The sequence below is a fragment of the Tyto alba genome, unplaced genomic scaffold, assembly GCF_018691265.1.
Source record: "Tyto alba isolate M040663 unplaced genomic scaffold, T.alba_DEE_v4.0 Super-Scaffold_22, whole genome shotgun sequence".
NCBI lineage: Eukaryota > Metazoa > Chordata > Aves > Strigiformes > Tytonidae > Tyto > Tyto alba.
Genome location: NW_024881296.1, coordinates 28,760,756 through 28,774,879, shown reverse-complemented (window position 1 = coordinate 28,774,879; position 14,124 = coordinate 28,760,756). Strand labels below are relative to the sequence as shown.

General features: G+C 41.2%; 1 protein-coding gene across 8 annotated transcripts in view; it reads right to left on the bottom strand.

Annotated features, from left to right (window-relative positions):
- Positions 1 to 14,124, bottom strand: part of MAP7 (microtubule associated protein 7) — a 116,718-nt gene that overhangs the window by 2,195 nt on the left and 100,399 nt on the right. For 6 of the 8 annotated variants that reach the window (XM_032983117.2, XM_032983119.2, XM_032983121.2 and 3 more), the window contains 7 exons: positions 11,946 to 12,129; positions 9,906 to 10,101; positions 8,317 to 8,418; positions 7,982 to 8,032; positions 7,833 to 7,890; positions 5,224 to 5,362; positions 317 to 543 (listed from right to left, as the gene is read on the bottom strand). In XM_032983117.2, the coding sequence (XP_032839008.2) occupies positions 317 to 543; positions 5,224 to 5,362; positions 7,833 to 7,890; positions 7,982 to 8,032; positions 8,317 to 8,418; positions 9,906 to 10,101; positions 11,946 to 12,129 (957 nt within the window). The remainder of the gene's footprint in view (positions 1 to 316; positions 544 to 5,223; positions 5,363 to 7,832; positions 7,891 to 7,981; positions 8,033 to 8,316; positions 8,419 to 9,905; positions 10,102 to 11,945; positions 12,130 to 14,124) is intronic. The other 2 variants (XM_032983120.2, XM_032983118.2) reach the window with 2 other exon arrangements.

Here is a 14,124-nt window from a genome sequence, read left to right as displayed (position 1 = left end):
AAGCGAGGAACGGCAGCTGCCACTCAGCATTTCTGTTTGAAAGTGCAGGGCAAACATTTTCAAGCAGCTTCAAACGGCAGCAAGTGCAGTGTAACCGAGAAGTCTCCCTCAAAGAAAAGATAAGGCCTCACCATAATTTGCACAGCATCTACAGGTACTTGGCATGCACGGCTTTACAAAGAGAAGATGCTCTCCTTTCCCCAAATAATAGAGGGTTTAAAAATGCTCAAATTAATCAACTTATATCAAATAAGAGCTCTAGGTTCTCTGTCAATTACGACAAGTTACAAGTGTTAATGAACCAAGGCAAACCTACCTGCTGTTTGATGTGTTTGAACACTTTCTACCTGAGGCAAAAGAGTCCCCTTCTCTTCAAAGGCTAGAATTGGATTCAAAGGAATCTCAGGACTATTGCTTCCGTCATTGTTCATGGCATCCAGCCGGGATGGTTTAGAACCAATAGGCAGGTTTATAATCTCTTCAAAGTTATCATTCTGCATAGACATTCCATTTTCATTTGCATTTTTCTCTGGATTGAGATTGCTGAAAGAGAAACAGAGGTAATTCCTCACACACGTCATCTAGAACAGAAATTTAGTCCTCCTCAAGGCAATATTATAAATGGAAAAAAAGTCTGCATTAATCCTGGGCATTCTTTTAGCCAGTAAAGACAAAACTGTGTTCTACCACAGTAGAAAAACGGGTTTTGCAGCCGAGTACTAGCTATGCCTTCCTTCAAACACACAGGATTGTTACCTTTGGCTACCCGATATGCAGACAGAGCACTTTACAGACGCTGAAGTTCCGAGAAGTGACTGCAAGGGGAAGCAGTAAGAAAAGCCCTGCAGCACCACCACTGCTATCGTGAGCCACCCACCTAATGTAATTTACAGCCTCTAACACCTTTTTCAGCTCTCCTAACCTTTGCCATACCCTTCCTCTCATTGCAAATCGATGTGATTTCTCTTAAATAGGATCACTGTCATTTCTGTTACTCCTTGGATCTCCGCCTGCCTCCAGTTCTGGAGCAGCCTCTTCTAACTGCCACTCATCCAGAGAAAAAACTCCCTAACCAACGCAGTTCTCCTTTCAGTCCCTCCTCCCCTGCAAGTTCTCAGGGCTTATTCCCAAGGCACTACCCAACTCTGCACTCCTCCCCTTGATCATGCCCAAGATGATCCAAAAGAAACACCTCCCAGCATACTGCATGTCAATCAGCACCTTCTTTTTCAATCTCCCACTTGACAGAGATGCCTTGCGAGCAAGCCCTTGCACTGTCGGAGCGGTACAAGCGCAGACACACTCTCCAATTACACACACTCTCTTTCCTGAGAAGACACATGGTCGGGTCTCACAGCCTTGCCCCTCCCCTCCCCACCCTTTCATTAGACGCTGCATTGACAAACCCTGCTGTCTTTGCAGACAGCGTGTGCTACCTTGCCAGAGGGGAGAAACTCAGGTGCTACTTCAGTGAATAGGATGACACTAATGGGACCATGAGCTCCTTGAGAAAGAGCAAGTACTCAACTGACACTGAAAAATCACGTGCTCTTTCACCAGTGCTTCTTAAGGCCCTCAACAGTTAGATCCTGACAATCTTGGGTACCTATTCCCTGTTCAAACCACATCACGATTGTTCAGGTTGTTTGGAAATGCTTCAGCCACAAAGGCTCAGATGCAATTTTCCTAGACTGAAACTAGGCTATCAATTTCCTCAGGGCATTTCTGAGCAGGTGGCTTGGTTTCACAGGCTTATTTCCTCCTGACAGTACATTTACTAGTCTTTAAAAACCTGCTTGTAATTGGCATCTTTGGGTGTCCAGCTCTTCACAAACAATTACAGAATTGTTTTACAATACTTCCCAAGAGACAGAAAATAATTACTGCTCTTTTGAAAGTGGCAACACTTTATCCAAAGCCCAGATTTCCTCTGAGAACGACATGCTGGTTTTCATATCAAGCTTTTCCCAGTTTTTCAAACCATCACCAGTTCTTTTTCAGTAAGGCACTACCCTTTTCTCATCTGTGGGTATGCTGAGCAAATTTCAAAGTAAAAAATATGTTTCACTGCACTGAGTTTGAGAGCAAACACAGGAACCCTGCTGGCTGCCTGGGCGAGGTCACAAGGCACATCACCCTTTTGTGCCAGAGATCCACATCTGTAAGATGAAGAGCAGAATCTGTGAAATGCTTTAGGACTAATAAAATCTGCTCTATAATGTATAGTTATTAGGTTATTACTCACTATAAGGTATCCTATTACTTACTTCATCCCCATCTACTGCCAATAACCTTACCAGAGCTGGGATAACACGCAAGTTTGATGGATGGGGTAAGAAAGAGGCAAGAAGAGAGCAGCTGCTCATTCATATAAATTAAACAGCATAGTACTTCAACCAGTATTGGTACAATGAAGAAGTCTCTTTCTTCTGCAAACATATTAATTTTTCTATCCAATTCATCAGCTGACTTCACAGACAAATAGTTCTTCGTATTTATTTGTTGTTGCACTGTCAGTATCATACACAGGATTCACAGACTTGAAGGGTGTCTTTTGAGACAGAGAAGTCTATAAAATCACAAAGGGGGTGCAGAAGAGGAAACCATAACTATGAATCTTCTGAATTTTATACCATAAAATGTTCTATAGTTTATGCTATTTGCTCCACCAAATTACTAGGGGGGAAAATTGAGAAGAAACAAAGGGAAAACTGGAACTGTGGAATTAATTTCCACTGGACATCTTAGAGGCCATAAGCTCAGAAGGAGATTAGACAAATTCCTATGAGATTGGTATATCCTCCTGCTTCTGGTAACTAGCAGCTTAGGGACCATTTGAGCCTATAGCTGCATTTGGACCACAATGCTTAGTAACTTTTCACTGACCAGCAGATCCCCTGGTACTTACCTTTTTTCCCTTTACACTCTCTCCCTAAGTGACCGCTACAAGCCATTAAACCAAAGAACACAAAAAAGTAATGGATTTTTGACTTGATACAGCTGTTCTTACTGTCTTATGGTACATTCTTACCGATGTCTCAGTGCCTAATATAACACTGGAGGATAGTCTTTCCAGGCATACAGGAATGCAGAAAGAACTGGATAATTTTGGCATTCTAACATATTCCGTAAGTGTGCTTGTAGCAAGACGCCTATGTAATAAAAGAAGTTGCCCAAGTTGTTCAGAGAGCATTTCCAAACATAACAGTCTTGCAAGCATCTGAAAGACAGCTTCATGGCAGCTAAAAAGCATCTGTGCAACAGCCTAACCCTAATGAAGTTCCAGTGCAAGATCAGCACTGCTGATCAAAAGCAGCAACAGAAAATGGTGAAGTATTGACATCAATCGCCTTCACTCTGCCAGAATTTTAAAAATTTTTGTCAGTTGTGTTGTACTCACGACCATGGAAGCAAGCATGCTATTTCCAACTGAATCCCAGGCACAGAGCTGACACAGGACGGATGACGTGATGGGGAGGAATAGGGATGAAGGTTCAGCACAGTAAGCAGTCAGGCAACTTCCCACTATGCCCCAGAGTAGAACTCCTTATCTTCACACAAAGCTCTGCCAGCTTTCCAAGACACCCTCCTCCAACACTACTGGTGCAAGGGATGGAGCACCTGCACCCTCTGGGAAGCGACCCCAACTACAAGTATTCTGGGTTTGGTCACTGAACAGCAACCACCAGTCCTGTTCCAAGACACAGATTCAGGCTAGACCCCGTGCTGTACAAAACAAACCCACTGACACACTTCTTCTGTCCTAGGCCCAGTGAAATTTCCCACCATTCCTACACTGTAGGAGGAGAACGAAACTGTGGGCTTTGAGAAGACTCCTCTCCTTCACTCCCTCCTTCTGCCCACATAAGCACTTTGCACAAGTCCCCCAGGCAAAGCCTTTGTACGTTCAGGTCAGAAATGTGAGCTATCTTGTTCTTAAAACATACTCAAGGCTTTTCCAGACAAAAGCCAAATCTTCCTTGGGGCTGGAGAGAGGTGCTCACACAAGAGACCATCTCCAACAGTTGCTGTTGTGTGTGTGCTACAATATCAGGTATATCTGGCTGTTCTTAATCTAATTTATTTATTATTCACTTTGGCCATTCTGAGGTTCCTTCCACACGGGTTATAACGCTACAGGACAGCATTCATTAGCGTGGCACATTTTATATTACAAACATCAAGGTGTATATAACGCTGGGAGTGATTAACATTTAACAGCTGCCCAAGACAATTATGAAGCAGCTCTGTGCAGGTCATCCAATGCAGTTCAGTGCTCGATGTCACTAACAGAACTTCTCTCAGCAGGAGCATCCTTGTCAGCATGACAGCAGGCTAAGATCCCCCAGGCATACAGAGGGACCGAGAGGGCAAATTCCTCCTTCAATTAGTGCCAATCACACCCATAAGCATACCGCCCATCACAGACTGTGTGATGGCCTCCCACATTCAAGTTTTTCCATGCATGTTCTGGCACTGCCTGCATAAAATATGAAAGGACTATGGGATTATTTGGCTTTCTGCATTACTAAAATTGAAATAACTGACAGCTCATGCTTATGTAACAGATTTCACTTGGTTCAACACCAAGGTTTCAAGCATTTCAAGAATTTCTCAAAGTCTGAGTAACTAGCTTCATGGCTACAGAGAGCTCCCGATGTTAAATATCTGTCTCCCCAAGTCCTCCTTATACAGGATAAAGGCTTTTTTTTTTAAATGCAAAGCCAAAACGAGTAGTTTTGTATCTCACATAAGGGACTTGTGCTTAGTCTGCAAAACTTGCTATCACTTCAAGCGGTTCAGAAATTGAAACATCTAGGCTGAAAGCACAGTGTTCATTATTCCAATCACAAAACTAGCACTGGAAATCCAGGGTGGCTTTTAGGAAGCTAAATCACGGAAAGGAACAGAAAAAAATTGCCCTTTCCATTAAGTTTTGATTTATGTAATAATTGCTGGCAAACAACATGTTCCAAACACTACAAAGAACATCTTGTATTTTTACAAAACTCTTCCCTATCACTTGGCAAAAATGGGTTATTGCTAAGTGAAAGATGATAAAGTTCCTTTCTGAAAACAAGAAAGCATAAAGATCAACAGGAAACAAGGCAGATCGAACAGCTGTTTCTTGTTTAGTTAATGAATACGTGGATCTGAATATGATTTATTACACTAGTAACCCTCATCCTCTAAACACCCTCCAGTACTGCGCCGTGTTCTTACCTGTCCATATTTACGGGGGGTTGATGTGAAACAATCACACGTGTGCAGGTGACGGGTCTCCCGTTGTGTGGCGACTGGGCGGCGGGCGGAGGCTGAGGTCCTCCTGCAGGTTCCAAGAGAGATGCAGGACTGGTTATGACTAGAGACAGAAAACAAGTTTTCATGAAACCAAGCAACATCCCCTACCTGCAGATTAGGATAAAACATTTCCTGCAAAGGACAGCACAGTCAAGGCAAGCTAAAGTTTTAAACAAAGAGTTCCCCTACTCCTCCCGTTCCCTGCCTCCTTTGTCAAGTTTTTGGGCACACAAGCCCTGTTTCAGGTCCAAAGTAAAGGCCACAGATTCCAAAGCTTTAGGGAGAAGAATAAATATTTTACAATGTTATACACAATTCCAACACATCAGCCAGTGGTCAGAATAGACTGATATCTGACAGAATATTATGTTGGCGCTTTTCAAGCATCGCTAGAGAACGGAATAGGAGAACACTGGAACATCATCAATTGCATACACTGGAATTTCTTGGTTCCTGTGTTGATCACTGACTGCAACCCAAAAGGAAATCAAGAGGAAAAAAATCTCCATGGGAAGTATAATTCTTGCAACAAGTACCAAATCACTACTATAAAATGCTGTAGAGAGCAACATAAAATTAGATTATCTTTGTGTCTCATCCAAAGACCCTATGATAGATGTTATTGGTCTGCCTCCGGATGTTCTTTTAGAGCACATCTACAGCCTTCTGCATTGTATCTACAGTCACAGTAATTCCCATACAGCTCAGCAAAAGGAAGCAATTGCACCCCACCCATACTAGTATCTGTTACAGTAATCACAAGGACAATTTCATATTCACAGCCTTGGACATATTTATCTCAGTTACCCAAAACCTCATCTGAGAAGACCCTCCTTCAGCTGCTCGTGTTCTGCTGTGCCCTAAATGCTTGCGCTGAAGTCTTTTATACCAAATGTCTTAGTCTGTTCTTTGGTTAAGTTTTTACACAAAATATATCAGCAATACAGGTTTCGGTGCTTCTACAAGTGGAACAAGGAAAATACACCGGCTTTAACATTTAAAAGAGAAAAGGAAATTAAAGTTGTTCTGCTTTGGAAAGGCAGAGTTATCTCCTATTTTGAAGCAGAGGCCAAACAAATGACAAAAAGGTGATGGGTTCTGTTTCACTGTGTGATTTGGTCACTCCCACAAAGGTCTCCTGATATTTTGCCAAAGGATAAGACCAAAAAAAAGAAAAATCACCACTTGTGTATAGTCAAAAGTCTGTTAGAGCATAATATATAAAGTTGGAGTTGGCTGAAATATGTCCACTGATTCACACCTTTAGCTCAACCGCATGTCTAGATAAATCAAAGCCGAACAACAGAGCAGCCCTGAGGGTGAGGGCAGTTTTCTCTTTATCCACTCACTCAAGGACTCCAACCTTCCCTTGGGCCTGGGGAAATGGAGGTCCAAATTCTCGTAGGCCTCAGGAAAATCACTACTTGTCTTCTACCTCAAACAGGAAAGTGCTAGCCACAGGTTATAGAACCGTTTACAGTTTCAGGAATAATTTAAGTGGTTTATAGCACCTTCAACAGTGCCTGCAGCAAAAGATGGCATCCCAGATGCATTCTGTATTAGCAGCTCCCAAACTTTTTCTTTTCCCCTAAGATAATATGGAAACAAATAACTTCCAAACACACATCATGAAATCTGTATCAAAAGGTTTCCTGGCAGTGGTAATTATAGCATCCACTTTAACATTAAAAAAAAAAAAAGTACACACAGCCAGTGCTGTTATTCATCCTCCATGTTACTGAACTCAAACACAAAAGAGAAATAAAGATTAATGTAATTACAGTGTTATGCTACAATAGGATAAGTCATTTGATAGCTTGATTTCATTACCTTTAAATACTGCTAATTCACACTTGGTGACTGTTGAATATAAGCTACATTTTATTTTGCTTCCTTCGCTTTAAGTATTAAAATCTTACATAAAACTTTACTTAAAATGAACAGGAAAAAAAAAAGAGATAGAGGGAACAGGACAGAAGGGAAGACTGAAAGTGTGGGTGTGACAAGGAGACAAGTCTTTTGTAGGAGCTGAATTCTGAAAGAAATAGAAATTGAGACCAAGTGAATAAGGCAGCAGGTGTGGAAGAGAGAAATCACAGGGAGATGTTGAGATAATGAACAGCTTGTTTTGATGACTGAGATGAAACAACCCTTCAAGAAAATGAAACAAGTGTTCAACAACCACTTTTGTAATTTTATACATAAGAAACTATAGAATTAGTTTATTTTGTGATCAGAATCAGTAAATAATTTGTTTCTTTTCACCTTATAAATAATTAAACTTGGTAAGCAACTCCCTCTTGTTAAACACCAATGTTTAAACTAAGTTGCTAAAACAGCTAATTTGGTAATGGCTAACTACCTATATGGAAAGGCTAAATAAATCAAGTTTGCTAAGACATCACTTGTACTCCTCTCATGGCTTTCTTTACTGCAATTAGTGTGCCAAGCTTCTGAACTGTATCTCAAATTATTGTGCTTAGCAGGCATTTATTCACCTGCTTTGCTCAGGGCACAGTTAAACACAATACCTGCTTCTCCAGGAATATCTGCCTTTGATATATGTCCATTTTGCTGGTCATTGGGTTTCTACGAAGGAAGCACAGGTTTGTAAATTAAAAATGGCACTAAAGAAGTGAAACATGCCCAATATTTACACATGTTAAGTAGCAGCACTGACCTTATCTACAGCTTCTACACGCCTAGTTCTCTTCATGATCTCCTCAAGCCTCTACAATGAAATGTAAAGGGGTAAAATAATGTTTGCTGGCATTAATTTGAAAATCTTTCCCAAACCACCACTGCTTATCATTAAATAGTTGCATCTGTTCATTGCAAAAAAAAATTATTTATTACTGTTGGCAATATTCCTTTCACTTTCACATCAGGCTATGCAGAGGAGGACTGCAGCTTTTCCGAGGGCACATTTATATCGTGGATAACTTTCTACAGCTGAGGTGCAAGCAAACTACTAAGGCAAAACAAATTTCAGTTTCTCTGCATCTACTGAGTTACCTTCTTCCTTTCCAAGCGCTCTTGCTCTTCTCTTTGGAAATGCTTTTCACGTTCTAATCGAATCCGCTCTGCCTCTTCCCGTAGGCGAGCTTCCTCTTCTTTCTGAGTTGATGGTAAAAGAAAAAGAAGTGAGGAATAATTTACTATTTAAGGACTGATTTACACTGATATCTGCTTAACGATGCATATCTATAATACCCTGGAAAGACCCTTTTGGGGTTTAAAAGTCACCAGCAATCTTTGCAGACGGAATTGCACATTTCTTGATTAATCTTCATGTTTTACATAGCATTATGAGATGCATAACTACACAACGGACATCGTATTTGGTTCTGTGCCTGTTCTGGGGCATGTGCATGAAGGCACACCAGATGACAAATGAGAAATATATTTTCTAACCTTGAGCATTAAAACAGCACCCAGGAAAGTATTAAAGAGATTCATGAGTGGTAGATGTTTCTGAGAGTCAAACAAAGCAGGAGAATGTTTTATTGGGCCGACAGAGTCATCGCTTAATGAGACCAAGGACAAACAGCCACTGGTACATTTGCACAAGCTTTCCATTCCTGCTTCTTTAAACGTAAAACTTGTCTGGCATATACTGTAGAGAAGCCTTGCTCCCTGACAGCGACAGTGTTGTATGATGGAACTCATAAAACAGTTAATTTGTTATGGTTGCAACATCCAAACAAACCTGGCCAGGCATTACCTCTGAGTGCTAAACTGGGGATGTACCTCAGTCTAGCATTTCAAGAAAGTGGCATACATCTGAAAAAGAAAACTGCAGTTTCCTACAGTTTCTAAGCTATACTCACTAACACAATTCCTCAAACAATTATTTTTAGAAGCATACATTTAATTATATAACAGAAGAAAAAACTAATGTCTATGAGGCAGATTGAAGTGCTGAAATTTGTGGGGAAGAAAGTAGATGCAAAAAGTAAGAGCACATGTGAGAAGAATCCCAACCAAAATGCCTACGACAGCCTCTCCTGAAGTCAGTAAAACAACATTATGCCCATCAAAAATGAGAGCACTTGAAGAATTGCATTTTGATTTATTTACTCTTATGTCTTTTGAGTAGCTGCTCTGATTTCAGGACTGCACTGGGTAAAAGTTCTCCTTGGCTTGATTAAAGTGATCAAAACTTACCCCCTCTCACTTGCCCCACACAAAAGCAATAGTGGGCATAGGATTAGAACTCTGCAGTGCTGTCTCCAACACTCTGAATGGTTAGTTACCTTGGCATCTAGACTTTCTGTAACTGTGGGGATAAAGAGTTCATTAAAATCCCACAATACAACTCTATTGATTTTTTCCACCATGATTTATCAGGAACAGGAAAGGATTTGTTCTCAGTAAAAAAGACAAAACCATAATTCAACTCCCTATCACATGTTTTTGTCCACAAGAAATATCTTTACTCTTTGAGCCACTCTATGGAATGAACTCTGCCCCAACCCTATTCACTTTATATATAGCACTTAAATTTTAGATATCCCTCTAATCTAGCTGCTTTGTGAGAGGTGTTGCTTCATCCACTTTGCTGCCCAGCAGACTGGCACAGAAATTCCAGGAGGGGAGCATACTTGTTTCTGAATGCGTTCTATCTCTTCTTTCTCCTTCTGTTCTCTTTCTTCTGCTTGTCGGCGCAGCCGTTCTTCCTTTCCCCGCTCCTCCTCTGCATCCTTTCGGGTTTTTTCTGCTTCCTGTCTGCGAGCTTCTTCCTCTTCCCGGCGAGCTCTTTCTTCAGCTATCCTCTGTGATAGCTCCTCCTTCTTTTGCCTGCAATCATGAAACAAGTATAAGAAAAGGAGGAGGGAAAAAACCCACACCACCGGATTCCTGACCCAAGACACCAGCGCTGCAGAACAGCTGGATACAGGCTGCACTGCTGTCTCATTCAGAAGTCGTCTGTTCTGATTCCAGCAGGGGCCAAAGGTGAAGCCCTATGGAACATAAAAAAAACTTTGCAAGGCAATACCAATACTTCTCCAGCATGTGCTCGGCTTCCACTGATCTATGACTCACATAATTTCTGTATCAGAAACAGTATCATTGACTTTAATACATCTTTCAAAACACTAATTTCTGTAATTTCATTTAATCATGTTTTGAAATACTACACATTTTTGTCTCCCAACTTATCTTGCCATGATGACTCCTGAATTAAAAAAAAAGAGTATCTAATTCTACTAACCTCACTTAGTACCCCCTCATCCTTTTATTATGGGAGTGATAACTTCCCCTTCACCTAAATTATTTAGGACATTGTAGCTTATCATATCTCCACTCAGTAGTAGAGGGCAGATGGTCTTCCCAGCTGAAGAATCCTCACCTGTTTAGTAAATTTTCATAGGTGAGCTGTTCTATACTTGTGATCTTCCTTGATGTCTGTCTGCACTTATTTTTCTAGTTTTACTGATTTTACTATTCCAAAAAATATAAAATCAACTTTCAAGACCTGGATTCACCTTGGGTAGTTCAGAATGACATTTTCATTTTGTTCTCCTTTTCTAGTAACTTGTAACAGTTAATTTGTTTTGTTGACCATGATTCACCTAATACTTTCATATACCTAATTCCAAACAAGATCTCTTCCCTCAGAAATAAGTAGCCCGGAGACCATCACATGAGTTAAATTAGCATTATTTCCATATATGCATTCCTTTAGGCTTAGCAGTATTGCAATTCATCTTTCATTTAGTATCTCAGCAATATAAGATATGTCTGAAACCCTTCACAATTGCTTTATCTCACTGAAGACCAGCATTACCTCACTGGCCACAACTCCTTTCAAGTTAGTTTATGAAGGCACTGCACAGAGACTGAAAACTCATTTCATTGTGAAAGCTGATTAGTCTTTACCTTTTGTTTTCAATCTTTCTGTCATTGAATTTATTCACCATATTACTCTTATGCCACAGCAACTTGTTTTCTTTAAAACCCTGTTTGAGAGGAATGATGTTGTGAGCCTTTTGGAAAGCTGGGCTATTTTAACTGGTTCTGTCTTCTTTCTATTTTCAGCAATGCTGTTAAAGAACTTTGACAAATTCCAGAGAAATGGCATCCCTCTATAAAGGTGCTCAACTTGTGCTATAGCCACAGTCGTCAGTATCCAGATGGACTACTCATTTGCTAGTAGAAAATGAGACGCAACACGAATTACCCTCCAAAACTGTTGGGGATCCTGATTTTAAATGAGTAAATGAGAAGATTTAAGTCACAGCTGTTGGACGCCTAAACACCACCCCGGTAGAGATCTTATAATTCAAAGAAAGAGACATTGTGCCAATCACAGTTGAAAACAGCTGTGCAGAGTCCTCTATCTGGAATAAAGAAGTATAGCTTTGCTAAGCTCTAAGGAAGCAGTGAATCACTACAGCAAGAATCTGCTCTCACCTCCTGTCCTACTTTGAAGTATTATTTGGGATAAGTTTTAACCTTACAGATCTGCTTAGGTATATAGTGCACCTACAGAAAAACTCCAACAGGAGAATTTGTTTTCGAGGAGGAACTCGTGACTCCTGCACTTCAGTACTGTGCCTCACATATCACAATATAACAATAGAATATACACAAGAAGCTGCTAAAAATATATATTTTCCACTGAAGAGGCCTAGAATCACCTTTCAAGCTCTTCTCTCTCCCTCTTCTCTTGCTCATCCCGTTCCCGTTGCTCACGGGCAAGGCGCCTCTTCTCGGTCAGCAGCCTCGTTGCTTCTTCAGGGTCAGTTGTACCTGCAGAGGTCTTCGCAGGGACTGGGGGTGGAGAAAGAGCTGGTGGAGCAGGAGGTAGGGATGGGCTGGCTGCTGAAACAGATGGGAAGGAAAACTCGTTTGTACAGAGGCAGTAGCCAAGATGACACTCTCTTGAAAGGAACAGAAAATAGGTTCAAATACTCTGCAAAATATTTTCAAGCTTACGTGGTTTTATAAATAATTCAGAGGAGGAAGAAATTTCTAGATGCTAGGGGGTTCATATACCTTAAGGGAAGTTTGTTTTTACAGGATATCTGAATGCAGCTGCAATTGAAATGTTAAGCCAACTTTTCTGTCAGGAGAATAAATGCTGACAGGTGCTCAACAGGACTTGTGCTGACTCAACAAGTCCCTACCATCAAATTTCTTAAGTTTGCCCAATTCTATTCAGAGAGCAGAAATGAAACACTGTGATACTATATCTTCTTCTGTCTGATAGTCTACGTCTGAAAAGCAGAGCCAGACTCTTTGGTGATAGGTCAGTCACTTTTGGTGACTTGGTGATCTCAAACATCAACTGTCTGAAGTGATCTGCAACAAGGGCAGGGCACAAACTATCATCACTTTTGTAGTTACTCCAACCTGAGGCAACTCATGGGACCAGGACACAGCTTTTTAACAAGCTTTGCCACTACTGGTGAACTATGGCTTATGCTCAAATCTTAATAGCATCTTCATATAAATTCTTTATCCAGGATTAGCTTTTCCCACCTGGTAGAGGTAGCATTACAGGTTTTTCTCAAATAAAACACTAGTTCACGTTTCTTTAAGTTTGTCTGGAATTCTCCAGCCCAGGTACAGAGCGCCTCAACTGTACTTTTTCTCTGAGGCCAGGGACCATTACCAACACACAAGCTAACTGAAGGAAGCATTCCCAGGGGAATCACATCTGGTAATGCAGACAAACATGGATAGGGAAGACTTTGAACTGTCAATGGAATCAGATTCTGATCCAGAGAAGATACATGTAAATAAGTCATCGGGAACAGCTAGGAGATGGTTTTAAATCTACATTTTTCATCACCGTTTGGGATGTTACAGTATTTTCCTCATCTCACTAACAATTTCCAAGAGGGAATTCCTCACTGATTCCCCCCTCCTACACCTCGGAATGTATACAAACACAAATTCAGCTGCTTTCTCTGTGCTGAATGCTCCCATCTAATGACCTCTCTGCTCTCTTCTTCTATCAAGTAAAAACTATGCATGTCTTTCTATAACTGCTTCAGGGCTTTCACCCTGAATTCAAATTATACATGTAAACCAGTAATTTAAAGAGTGCCAGGGCCTGTTCTCTAACCCTGAGGAGAGCTGGCAGTTTAGACTCAGCCAGAGCACGATTCTCTCACATTACCGAAACAGGTACTCAGTCTACCCCCAGGGAACAGTCCAGGCCTGGGCTAACCTCCAAGACATAGCTGGGAACTCAGAAAATTCTGGGATGGTCAAATATAAAAAAGTAATTTGATCACTCTAATGCTTGGGAGCCCTTTAGAGCTTATGCTCTTAGTAGCCTTAGGGACAGAAAGTAAGAAAATGTGGAGTTGCAACTATGGAGTGGATCAGAAACACACCAGATAGCCTTTGTAATAGTGAAACAGTATAACTGACTGAGTTCCTGTATCTCGGCCTTGTTTAATTTACTAACACGCACCAAGGCAGGGCTGTCACTCCTGAAGCACAGCTTTGTGCTGCTTGGGGCTCACTGCTTGCCTCAGGTGCTGAAGCTGGCAGCATAATAAATAGCCTGTTTAATGCACACCTGCTGGGCTGTCAGAAAAGATGACAACAGATTGCACAGGCACACCCAAAATACCTTCAAAACTTCCGTGGTATTAGTAAAGTCATGTGAGATTTGCCTGCAAAAGCTTGCATAGCTCCATCAGCAATTGTTACCTGCTGACCTCCTGGCTCCTGTGCCTAGACAGCTAGCAGGTAGCCAAGCCAGACAGATTAAAGGCCAGAGCAGTTAACTGGCAGAAATCAGCTATGTTCGCCTGCAGCACAGACCTAGGAGAATCGGCAATGCCCCTCTAGCTCCAAATG